Source organism: Erinaceus europaeus, chromosome 14, assembly GCF_950295315.1.
Source record: "Erinaceus europaeus chromosome 14, mEriEur2.1, whole genome shotgun sequence".
Taxonomy (NCBI): domain Eukaryota; kingdom Metazoa; phylum Chordata; class Mammalia; order Eulipotyphla; family Erinaceidae; genus Erinaceus; species Erinaceus europaeus.
This window is the reverse complement of record NC_080175.1, coordinates 49,240,232-49,253,641: the sequence shown is the minus strand read 5'-3', so window position 1 is coordinate 49,253,641 and position 13,410 is coordinate 49,240,232. Positions and strand designations below refer to the sequence as shown.

The window sequence follows — 13,410 nt, the reverse complement described above, 5'->3', positions numbered from 1 at the left end:
ATTTCTGTGGTGTCAGTTGTGATATCTCCACCATCGTTTACAATTCTATTAATTTGAGTCTTCTCTCTTTTTTGTTTGGTGAGTCTGGCTAGGGGTTTGTCAATTTTGTTTAATCTTTCAAAGAACCAACATTTGGCTTCATTGATCTTTTGTATGGTTCTTTTATTTTCGATGTTGTTTATTTCTGCTCGAACTTTAGTGATTTCTGTCCTTCTGGTTGCTTTAGGGTTCCTTTGTTCCTCTTCCTCTAAGTCCTTGAGGTGTGCAGTAAGGCCGTTCAATTGAGCTTCTTCTTGGTGTTTAATATGTGATTGCATGGCTATAAGTTTCCCTCTCAGTACTGCTTTAGCTGTGTCCCAAATATTTTGATAGGTTGTGTCTTCATTTTCATTTGTTTCCAGGAACATTTGAATTTCCTGCTTGAGTGAGTCTCTGACCCAGTGGTTCTTAAGGAGTATGTTGTTTAGTTTCCAAATTCTGTGACTTTTAATAATTTTCTGTTTGTTGTTAAATGTTAGTTTTACTCCACTGTGGTCTGAGAAGATACTTGGGATGATTTCAATGCTCTTGAATTTATTGATGCTGTCTTTGTGGCCTAACATTGGTCTATCCTTGTGTATGTGTTATGTGGATTTGAAAAGAAGGTGTATTCCAGTTTTTTGGGGTGAAGGACTCTGAAAATGTCCAAGAGGTCTAGTCTGTCAATCTCTTCATTCAGTTCTCTTGTATCTTTATTGGTTCTCTGCTTTGTTGATCTGTCTAAGTGTGAGAGTGGGATATTGAAGTCTCCCACTATTATTGTATTACTATTGATGTATTTTTGAAATTCTTTCAGTAGGTGCTTGAATTATTTAGATGGTCCCTCATTGGGTGCATAGATGTTAATAATTGTGAAGTCTTCTTGGCTGATTGATCCTCTAATCATTATGTAATGTCCTTGCCTATCTTTTATTACTTTATTTAATTTAAAATCTATTGTGTCTGAGATGAGAATGGCGGTTCCTGCCCTTTTTTGTGGTCCGTTAGCCTGTATGATAGTTTTCCATCCTTTCACTTTAAGTCTGTGTTTATCTTGTTGTGACAGATGGGATTCTTGCAAGCAGCATATGGTTGGGTTATGTTTTCTGATCCATCCCCCCACCCTGTGCCTTTTGATGGGTGAGTTTAAGCCATTGACGTTTATTGATATTATGGATTTAATGTACTGTAGTGCCGTTGTTCAAAAAAAAATGTTTGCTCTGATATTGCAAGTATTATAGTGATGTTCTTGTTTATAAGAGGTCTTTTAGAACCTCTTTCAGGGCCGGCTTGGTGATGGTTTCCTCCTTTAACTGTTGTTTGTCTAAGAAGGTTTTGATCCCTCCATCTATTTGAATGAAAGTCTAGCAGCATATATGATTCTTGGTTGAAACCCTTTTTCATTCAGGGCTCGATAGATATCTTGCCATTCCCTTCTGGCTTTTAGAGTTTGAGTAGAGAAGTCTGCAGATAATCTTATGGGTTTTCCCCTGTATGTGACTTTTTGTTTCTCTCTTGCAGCCTTTAGGATCCTCTCTTTATCCTTACTTCTTCGCATTCTGACTATGAAGTGTCTTGGTGTCTTCAGTTCTGGATTGATTCTGTTTGGTACTCTCTGGGCCTCTTGAATCTTGATGTCCTTTCTGTTATGCAGGTCTGGGAAGTTTTCTTCTATTATTTCCTCTAGGATGTTTGCTTCCCCTTCCTCTCTTTCTTCCTCTGGCAGGCCAATTATACGAATGTTACATCTTTTGAGATCATCCCATATGTCTCTGTTGTTGTTTTCAGTGTCTCTCAATCTCTTCTTAAGCTCTTTCGCCTCTTTCTTCGTTTTCTCTAACTCATCCTCTGTCTCACTAATTCTGTTTTCTGCTTCTGTTAGTCTGCTTTCCCTTGCCTCAGCTTCTTTCTTCATTACAGCTATTTCAGCTTTCAGTTCTCTAATTGCCTCAAGATAATCAGTATTTTCCTTGGGGGTCTCAACTGTTGTTTCCCTAATACTGCCATTCCTTTCCTCCAATGTTGTTTTCATTTCTGTGATTAATAAGTTTATTATTGCTTGCATACTTTTCTTATCTATGGTTACTTCTGGCTGATTTGTAGTTTCTTCTGGGCTCTTATCTTCATTCATTGGAGTAGCAGTTTTATTTGTTTTTGTTATACCCATTTTTTGATTTATGTGTTTCCTTTTTTATGCTCTGTTGTTCCTCAGTTGTTGTGTCTTGAGTACAAGTAACACTGTACTAAATACCTTTATGACAATTGCACTCACTAACCTCAGGAATTACAGTAGCAACTGAAGCAAATATTGAAGCAGTTTAATCGTTACCAGTTATCCAAACAATTTCTCCAGTCCGTGAATAAATAGTAACCAAATCTCAGTGAAGAAGAAAGAGAAAAGAAAGAAAGGATAGCAAGAATAGACAGTTATGCAAATCTACTATCCACTGTATATTCTAGGGGTAACAAGAGGGGAAAGGGAACTAGAGCAGAGATACACACATAGAGAGTCCACTCTGAGTCAGGTTTCTTCCCCAAAATAATTCACAAATTCAGAAAGGCAAAGAAGAAGGAAGAAGTGTATGACAAGATAAAAAAAAAGAGGCAAGAGAGAGAAAAGGGAAAAGATAAGAAAAAGAGCTGTAATTAAAGAACATTGAAAGGAAATTCCCAAATGTGTATCAGTGCATTCAAAAATGCACACTGTTTGTTGGTGTGGGGGCTGGAGGCTGTGACTTTGGAAGCTGTAGGATTAAGGAAGAAAAGATGACAAGAATGAGAAAAAGAAAAAAAGAGAGAGAGAGAAAAGAAAAAGGTGAGAAAAAGAACAGTCATAAAAGGGCGGTGAAAGGAAAGTTTTTTTTATGTATTTATTTTTAATTATTTAATTAGCTATGCGGGGTGAGGTGGGGGGGTTGGCTACTTAGAAAGAAAAAAGGCCATAGGTTCAGAAGGGTATAGACTTAGAATTAATGATACTCCCTGGTGGGACAGGAATTTGGTAAAGAAAAGGAGCTCCTAGCAGCTCCTAGGAGATCCTGCTAGGAGCTGGTCCCCAGGGACTTGTTATGGGGGTGGGAGGGAAGGAGGTATGCTTAGAAATTAAAAGGAAGAAAAAAAAATTTTCCCCTTTTTTCCTACTCTAATTCTTAACCCAAATTAAGTTATAGTCACCTCCTTAGTCTCACCGCTAGGACCCCTTATTGGCTGGCCTACTAAAGGCAGAAAATCCTACCGTTTCCAGGAGATGTGGTCAGAGCTCAGCCACTAGCAGCTTCTCAGTCCGCCATCTTCCGGCAACCCCCAGGAACATTTTTTGTAACAGTTTCAATTTAATTAGCTGTGATGGGTTTGTTCATGTTCTCTACTTCCTTTTTACTTAGTTTTGGAAGTTTGTATGTATCTAGGAAACTGTCCATTTCTTCCAGGTTCTCTAGCTTGGTGGCATATATTTGTTCATAGGATCCTCACATGCTACTTTGAATTTCTATGGTGTCTGTTTTGATATCTCCTCTTTCATTCACTATCTGATTTATTTGGGTCTTCTCCCTTTTTTTGTGAGTCTGGCTAAAGTTTTGTCGATTTTGTTCACTGTTTCCAAGAAACAACATTTACTTTAGTTGATCTTTTGTATGGTTTTCTTATTTTCAATATTATTTATTTCGGCCCTAACTTTAGTAATTTCTGTCCTTCTGATTACTTTAGGATTCCTTTGTTCTTCTTCTTCTAGGTCTTTAAGATGTGCAATCAGAGTGTTTATTTTTTCAGAGTATTCTTTTTTGTTTGTTTGTTTCCTAATGTGTGCTTGTATGGCTATGAACTTCCCTCTCAGTACTGCTTTAGCTGTGTCCCAAATATTTTCGTAGCTTGTGTCTTCATTTTTATTGAACTCTCGAAATATTTTGTTTTCTTCCTTCATTTCCTTTGACCAAATTGTTGTTAAATAGTGTTGTATTGAGGTTCTACATTTTGGGACTATTACTAATCTTTTGTTGATTGTTAAGTATTAATTTAATTCCACTGTGGTCAGAAGATCCTTGGGATGATTTCAATGCTCTTGTATTTGCTGATGCTGTCTTTGTGGCCTAACATATGGTCTATAATTGAGAATTACCCATGTGGACTTGAGTACAATGTGTATTCCAGTTTCTTGGAATGAATGACTCTGAAATGTCCAATAGTTCCAGTTTATCTATCTCTTCATTTAGCTCCCTCACGTCTTATTGATTTTCTGCCTGGATTATCTGCCAAGTTGAGATAGAGGGGTGCTGAAATCCCCTACTACTACTGTATTGCTGTTAATATACTGTTGTAGCTCTTTCAGTAGATGTTTGATGTATTTAGATGGTTTCTCATTGGGTGCATACATTTTAATAATTGTTAAATCCTCTTGATAGATTGATCCTCTGAGCATTAAGTAGTGTCCATTCCTATCTTTTTAATTTTATTTATTTTAAAGTCTATCGTGTCAGATATGAAATTGCTGTTCCAGCCCTTTTTTGTGGGCCATTGGCTTGTATGATAGTTTTCCATCCTTTTACTTAGAGTCTGTGTTTGTCTTGTTAAGTTTGGTGGGTTTCCTGTACACAGCATATTGCAGGGTTGTGTTTTCTCATCCATCCTCCTACTCTGTGTATTTTAATAGGTGAATCAGGCCACTGACATTTATTGATATCAAAGATTGAAGATAATTTAATGCCATTCTTGTAGAGTTTTAGATTGTTCTGATCTATGGCTTATTTATGGTAGTCTGACTGTTTATGGGAGAACTTTCAGAAGTTTTTTTAAGGGCAGGCTTGGTGATGGTTCATTCCTTCAACTGTTGCTTGTCTGAGAAGGTTTTTATGCCTCCATATAGTCTGAATGACAATCTAGCAGGATACAGTAGTCTTGGTTAAATCCTTTCTCCTTGAGTACACAAAGAGAGAGAATCTTGCCATTCTCTTCTGGCCTGTAGTGTTTGTGTGGAGAAGTATGCTGCTAATCTTATGGGTTTTCCTCTACAGGTCACTCTTTGTTTTTCTCTTGCAGCCTTCAGGATCCTTTCTTTATCCTTATTACTTTCTGTTTTAAATATGATGTGTCTTAGTGTCTTTAAGTCTGGTTTAATTCTCTTTTGGGCCCTCTGGGCTGCTTGAACCTTTATGTCTTTTATGCTGTCTGCACTAAAGAAATTTTCAGCAATTATGTCCTGAATAATGCTTTCTTCTCCTCCCTCTCTTTCTTCCTCTGGTAAGCCAATAATGTGTATATTATTTCTTTTGAAGTGATTCCATAGGTCTCTGTTGTTGTTTTCACTATCTCTTAATCTCTTTTTGAGATCTCTTACTTTTTTTTTAGTTGTCTCTAATCCATCCTTGATCTTGCTAATTTTGTTTTCAGATTCATTTATTCTATTATATCTCCCCTCTACTGTTTTCTGGAGTTCATCTATTTTGTAACCTTGTTCTGATACTGTTTTATCTTGTTCAGCTAGTTGTGTTCTTCAATCAGCTATTTCTACTTTCAGCTCTAATAATAACTTTGAGATAATTAGTGTTTTCTTCCAGAGTGTTATTTGTTGTATCTGCATTTCTGATGACAATTTATTCAAACTCTTTACTCACTCCTGTGATTATATCCTTAATTAGTTTGGATGTTGACCTAATTATTTTGTGCTTCATCCTTTGGGGGGCTTTTAGCTGGATTCTTGCCTGGTTCATTTCTCCAGGATTTCTTCTTGTTGGCTTAACCATTTTATAAAGTATGTTATGACAGCCCTCTCTCAGTACTGTTCTAATTATTGATCACTCTTTCCTGGATTGACTTGTGTCTAAGTAAGTTAATTAATAGATTCACCATTGTGGAAGTTGACTGCTGTTTCAATAGTATTTTAATCCCTGAATTAGAGCTCAGTGGCATAAAAGCCTCTTTTGTTCTTTTTCTTCCCTGTAGGCTGTGGGATCCTGAGGGATTTTAAACTATAAGTAGGCTTTTTAGCTTAACCACTGACACCTGACCAAGAGATAAAGCAGGGTGGGGCAGAGATAATCCAGAGGCTATGCAAAGAGACTCTTATAGCCCCACAGCTAGGCCACCAAGGTATAGATCTTCTTCTGAGTTTCCTGGTTAGTTCAGTGTCCCCTGGTGTCAACACAGGGCCTCCCTGCTGCTGCTCCAGATTCTGAGGGCAGTAGCAATGGAGACTCACAGTCACATTTGGTGAGTCTCAGGGGAGTCCTCTCCTCCCTTCAACCATATTTTTGTTGGTGAAACAGATTGGAGGTGGTGTCAACTGGTAAACTGCAGAACTGTTTCCAGTCACCCAATCTCTCCCTAGGCTCCTCTCTGTCCATGAGCCACAAGTGTTTGCACTATCCAGTGATTTGGTGAATTCCTGAAGTTGTTCTAGTCCTCTCTTGTTGCAGTCTCAGGTGGTCTCCTTTGGTATTCCTAGTTGACCCAAGAGAGCAGAGGAGAGAAACACCAAGAGTGTTTTAATTTGTATCAACACAATAACATGGATGAACCTGCACATCAGATGTCAGGCTCAGGGAAAAAAACACTATATTCATTTGCTCTTTGGAATATAACTAACTATCTACAAAATGGAGACTACCCACAACTCTTCATATGAACTTTTATAGCCTTTAGGTTTTGATTAGCCAACACATTTTTTGGCTCTATATATTAACTCTTTTTTTTAGTCACAAGTTTCCAGATGCTAACATGAAGCCAATCAGACTTCCTGTGCAGACCACCCCACCAGTGTGTCCTTCAGCCCACTTCCCTAGAACCTCACCCCATTAGGGAAAGAGAGAGACAGACTGGGAGTATGGATCAACCTCTCAATGCCCATGTTCAGCTTGGAAGCAATTACAGAAGCCGGACCTTCCACCATCTGCACACCATAATGACCCATGGGTCCATACTCCCATATAAAGAATCAGAAAGCTATCAGGGGACGGGATGGTGTCAGGGTCTTTGTCAGGGTGATCTCCAGGGGAAAGGTAACGGACAAGTTCTTTCTCACTCGCAAAGGGGACGACATCAAGTAAAGACACCGGGAAGACTTGCAGTGTGCTCAGACCTCAGATCTCAGGTCTCAGGTTTCGTTTATTAGCAGGTGGGCAAGGTTTAAGTAGAAAACCAAAGAACATTATTCAAATTTTTCAGAAATTGCAGGTTTACTGAAGGTTGGCTTGCCCCTGTGGTAGGGGGCTGGTATGATAAGAACTGATGCAGATACATAAAGGTCAAGATAATTAGTCTCCTGATGCAGGCATTTAATTACCCAAAGGCGTTTGAGGGGAGAAGAGGGGTTGAACCAGTTAAGGCAAGATAGAGAGAAGATAAGCAAGGTTTGATGCAAATTGAGGACATCAAAGAGCACTGCTAGGAGTGTGTGATAAGGTGTGTTCTCCTCTGTGAACTTTGAGTAAGTGAATCTTAAAGTAGGCGGCCATGTGGCCTGCAGGTAATAGGGAGAAGTATTGGGGTTTCTTTGGGCCTTAGAGTCAAGAAAGAAAGAACTAAGTCTGAGTTTCTCCCCTTTTGCTCACCTCGGTTGAGAGAGACTAACCAAGAGGGTATCTTCTCAGACCTCCATCTAAGGATGGGGGAGTTCTCCCTAAGCTCTATCAAGCTTACACATAGTCCCAACAGGATGGGATACGGAGTTCCGATGTTGGGAATTATGTGGAGTTGTACCCACATAATTATCCTATGGTTTTGTCAGTGTTTCCTTTTTATAAATATAGTTTTAATTGTATAAACCCGATAATACAAATTGCATGAAAGTGAACATTAGCTTTTCTTGATAATGTGTGTAAACTTTTTCTGTATAAATAACCTAGGTCTCAGCACAGTTACTGTAACAGGGGAAGAAATTTGAGGGGTGTACTATCTTTATCAATTTCTCTAACTAGCTTTGTCTCTTTCTTTCTGAGATCAGATGAGATCAGGCGTGTTCAGGGTGGTATGGCCATAGACTCTTCCTTATTTCTCTCAGAAAATTCAGTGGAGGGGCAGGTAATTGCACACCCAGAGAAGTGCACAGAATACTAATCACAGAAACCAGCAAAAGGATCCAGGTTTGTGTTTGTTTTCCCTCCATCTATACGGGGACATGTTAAAAGTAGTGAAAATGTCTGCATATGTCTATCTCTCTCTCTCTCCTTCTATCCAACCAGTCTCAATTACTCTGTCTTATAGAGTAATATGAAAAAAAAAATGTCCAGTTGGAGCAGTGAGTCCCAGTGACAAACCTAGAAGCAAGAAAAGAAAATAACAAAACCTATAGTAGTGAGGACAGATGATGGATGACAAAAATATCCTAAAAATGACAAACAAGAATTTCTTTTTTGTGTGTGTGAGACTAGGATCATTTATTGCTGAAATAGTTTGATGGGGCAAACAAGAATTTCTATGGCTTCTAGTAAATGCACTGCAAAAGCTGGAGCTCAAGAAGGGTTAAAGGTCCATTTGAGCAACATTGGGGAAACACAATGGTCTAAAGAAGCATGTTGGTATGCATGAGACCCCTTCTGTTTCATTTGGTTTAAATCCCCCCTGCTTAACACTATTCTATTTTCATAACCACTTCATTCTATTTACATAAACACTGTTAACAAGTACCACCCTCCCTCCTCCATGGCATTGGTGGTTCAGTGATAGGATTCTAACCTGCTCTGCCCCCTCCTTGTCACACTCTGATTTTCACCAGTCACTTTTCTCTCCACCCTCTCTATGTCACATCCTGTTTCCACCCTACTTGGCAAATATATATAAAGATAGCATTGTGAGTTTTAGGGTACTTGAGTTTAGCTTAGCTTGTCTTAGATTGTGCTGCGTCTTGCATGAATAAAGAGATACTGCCTACAGCTCAACCATGAGTCCCTGGTCGTCTGTTACCCACCCGTGAAGCCAGCCCGGCAAAAACAACAGAAGCAGACACTCAGGTGTCATAGACAATAGCAAGTTCAGTTTGTCTATGTCATTCAAAAGTGTAGTTCTAACAGGCAGTCTGTTCTGAAGAAGACTGATCCTTAATGTGGCAACCCTGTGCATAGCCTTTCAGGACATGGAAATGGCCCTTGACTTCCAAGAGGGTAAGAATTTGGAAATTCTCATTGTGTTGATACTGATCAATTCTATTTCCCAGTTCTGACTTAAGCAAAGGCAGACCCTGAACTATGAGCAAGTCTTGTCTTATTAATATGCAAATAACCTCAGATCTCTGGGGTGAAATGCAGACCAAGGTGTTCTAAGAACATTACCCACAACCACCACCTCCCTAGGGTCCTTCAGATCACACCTTCTATCATGGAGTGGAGCTTGAGAGTTCTCTTTCTGGTGGCAGTGGCTGCAGGTAAAGCCCCCAGTCCTTGGAGGGAAAAGGGGACCAGAGTCAATTTAGGGCTTGTATCCACTGCTTTCTTTTCCCCACAGGAGTCCACTCCCAGATACAACTGACCCAGTCTGGAGCTGAGATGAGTAAGCCTGGCACATCTGTCAAGATCTCTTGCAAGGTTTCTGGATATATTTTCACCAGCTACAACATGCACAGGGTGCAGCAGGCCCCTGGAAAAGGCCTGGAGTGGATGTGAAGGATTTATCCATATAATAGTAACACAGTATATGACCAGAAGTCCAGGGCAGAGCCACTGTGACTACAGACACACCCTCCAATACAGCCTACATGCAGCTGAACAGTCTGAGTTCTGAGGACATGGCAGTGTTATTACTGTGCCAATATGGTGAGGGTGTGTTTAATACAGCAAATCCTCACTAAGGTACTCTTCAAAGTTAAACCAGTTGCCAAACAATGTGATTATTGCAATAACTATCGATTGTCTTCTTAAAACCTAAGACAACAGGAATCTCCCACTTCTTCTACAGAGCCTATGTTTCTCCCAATCCTGGAACCTCTGGGGTGGGGCTCACTTCCCTTCATGTTTCTCTCAAGTCAAGACAAATGGTATTGCATCCACTGATTCCAACCTAATCAATGCAACAAGTACTATCTCAGCATGCTTCATCTCAGACTGTGTACAGAGACATCAGGCATGGCTTGCCAACCCTTCACCCTCATCACTCAAATAAGACCTTTCCTTTCATGGTAGTCTCTAATTCCATTCCAGGAGATTCACTTCTTTACAAAGTCCTAAAACCTAGATATAGGCCAGGTTCCATAAGATAGAGCATATGTTCACATGTATCTATAAACTGTGGCAAAATATATACCTGAAAGCAAAAATATGCAATAGTCTTTATTGAGTCAGTATCAAATTCATAACAAAATAGTGTCCACTTAGATTTAGATACCCTCCTCACTCACTCCTAAGCTAACAAAAAATTAAAATTAAAAAGAAATAAAATTAAAAGGAGCAAAAGAAAGAGTTGGGATATAGATACACCTGCCAATGGCTAAGGTTAAAGCTGAGCAGAGAATCAATTACAGAAGTCAGACCTTCCACCTTCTGCACTCCATAAAGTATACTGGTCCGTAAACCCAGAGAGAAAAAAAAAATAGGAATATTTTTATGAAGGAAAGGATGGGACATGGAACTCTGGTGGAGGGAATTATATGAAATTATACCCCTCTCATCCATATTTTATTTACCATTATTAAATCTTCAATAAAAAAGGAAAAATAAATGTGATACTATGAACATAGGTGTACACATATCATTTTGGATGGGTATGTTTAGTTCCTTAGAGATATCCAGAAACATAAGTATTAGTGCATATGGTGGGTTAATTCACAGACTTCTGAGAGAACTACAAACTGATTCCATAGAGTTTGAACAAATTGAATTTTCACCAGCAGATGAAGAAGGCATTCTCACAGAGGTGAAATGGTAACTCATTTTTGTCTTTGTTTGCATTTTTCTGACAATCAAAGTTTCAAAGACACAGAGAAATAGGCCTAATTTTTATACATATTCAATTACAAATGTCCAGTTCCAAGAGAAACTAAAACAAAAATAAACCAATAGGGGCTACATCAAATTAGTAAGATACTGCACAGAAAATAACATAAGTCAACAAAATATATAGAAGAGAGCCCAGGTTCTCGGAAGATGGCGGACTGAGAAGCTGCTAGTGGCTGAGCTCTGACCACATCTCCTGGAAACGGTAGGATTTTCTGCCTTTAGTAGGCTAGCCAATAAGGGGTTCTAGCGGTTAGACTAAGGAGGTGACTATAACTTAATTTGGGTTAAGAATTAGAGTAGGAAAAAAGAGGAAAATTTTTTTTTCTTCCTTCTAAATTCTAAGCATACCTCCTTCATTCCCACCCCCATAACCAATCCCTGGGGACCAGCTCCTAGCAGGATACCCTGCTAGGAGCTCCTTTTCTTTACCAAATTCCTGTCCCACCAGGGAGTATCATTAATTCTAAGTCTATACACTTCTGAAACCTATGGCCTTTTTTCTTTCTAAGTAGCCAACCCCCCCACCTCACCCCGCATAGCTAATTAAATAATTAAAAATAAATACATAAAAAAACTTTCCTTTCACCGCCCTTTTATGACTGTTCTTTTTCTCACCTTTTTCTTTTCTCTCTCTCTCTTTTTTTCTTTTTCTCATTCTTGTCATCTTTTCTTCCTTAATCCTACAGCTTCCAAAGTCACAGCCTCCAGCCCCCACACCAACAAACAGTGTGCATTTTTGAATGCACTGATACACATTTGGGAATTTCCTTTCAATGTTCTTTAATTACAGCTCTTTTTCTTATCTTTTCCCTTTTCTCTCTCTTGCCTCTTTTTTTTTATCTTGTCATACACTTCTTCCTTCTTCTTTGCCTTTCTGAATTTGTGAATTATTTTGGGGAAGAAACCTGACTCAGAGTGGACTCTCTATGTGTGTATCTCTGCTCTAGTTCCCTTTCCCCTCTTGTTACCCCTAGAATATACAGTGGATAGTAGATTTGCATAACTGTCTATTCTTGCTATCCTTTCTTTCTTTTCTCTTTCTTCTTCACTGAGATTTGGTTACTATTTATTCACGGACTGGAGAAATTGTTTGGATAACTGGTAACGATTAAACTGCTTCAATATTTGCTTCAGTTGCTACTGTAATTCCTGAGGTTAGTGAGTGCAATTGTCATAAAGGTATTTAGTACAGTGTTACTTGTACTCAAGACACAACAACTGAGGAACAACAGAGCATAAAAAAGGAAACACATAAATCAAAAAATGGGTATAACAAAAACAAATAAAACTGCTACTCCAATGAATGAAGATAAGAGCCCAGAAGAAACTACAAATCAGCCAGAAGTAACCATAGATAAGAAAAGTATGCAAGCAATAATAAACTTATTAATCACAGAAATGAAAACAACATTGGAGGAAAGGAATGGCAGTATTAGGGAAACAACAGTTGAGACCCCCAAGGAAAATACTGATTATCTTGAGGCAATTAGAGAACTGAAAGCTGAAATAGCTGTAATGAAGAAAGAAGCTGAGGCAAGGGAAAGCAGACTAACAGAAGCAGAAAACAGAATTAGTGAGACAGAGGATGAGTTAGAGAAAACGAAGAAAGAGGCGAAAGAGCTTAAGAAGAGATTGAGAGACACTGAAAACAACAACAGAGACATATGGGATGATCTCAAAAGATGTAACATTCGTATAATTGGCCTGCCAGAGGAAGAAAGAGAGGAAGGGGAAGCAAACATCCTAGAGGAAATAATAGAAGAAAACTTCCCAGACCTGCATAACAGAAAGGACATCAAGATTCAAGAGGCCCAGAGAGTACCAAACAGAATCAATCCAGAACTGAAGACACCAAGACACTTCATAGTCAGAATGCGAAGAAGTAAGGATAAAGAGAGGATCCTAAAGGCTGCAAGAGAGAAACAAAAAGTCACATACAGGGGAAAACCCATAAGATTATCTGCAGACTTCTCTACTCAAACTCTAAAAGCCAGAAGGGAATGGCAAGATATCTATCGAGCCCTGAATGAAAAAGGGTTTCAACCAAGAATCATATATGCTGCTAGACTTTCATTCAAATAGATGGAGGGATCAAAACCTTCTTAGACAAACAACAGTTAAAGGAGGAAACCATCACCAAGCCGGCCCTGAAAGAGGTTCTAAAAGACCTCTTATAAACAAGAACATCACTATAATACTTGCAATATCAGAGCAAACATTTTTTTTTGAACAACGGCACTACAGTACATTAAATCCATAATATCAATAAACGTCAATGGCTTAAACTCACCCATCAAAAGGCACAGGGTGGGGGGATGGATCAGAAAACATAACCCAACCATATGCTGCTTGCAAGAATCCCATCTGTCACAACAAGATAAACACAGACTTAAAGTGAAAGGATGGAAAACTATCATACAGGCTAACGGACCACAAAAAAGGGCAGGAACCGCCATTCTCATCTCAGACACAATAG

The 13,410-nt window shown here is 38.9% G+C and overlaps 1 gene segment (V, D, J or C); it reads left to right on the top strand.

Moving 5' to 3' along the window:
- Positions 1–9,321: 9,321 nt before the first annotated feature.
- Positions 9,322–13,410, top strand: part of LOC103121418 (immunoglobulin heavy variable 1-46-like) — a 35,405-nt gene continuing 31,316 nt past the window's right edge. Inside the window, 1 exon segment of the V gene segment in view lies at positions 9,322–9,367. Within this exon segment, the coding sequence occupies positions 9,322–9,367 (46 nt within the window).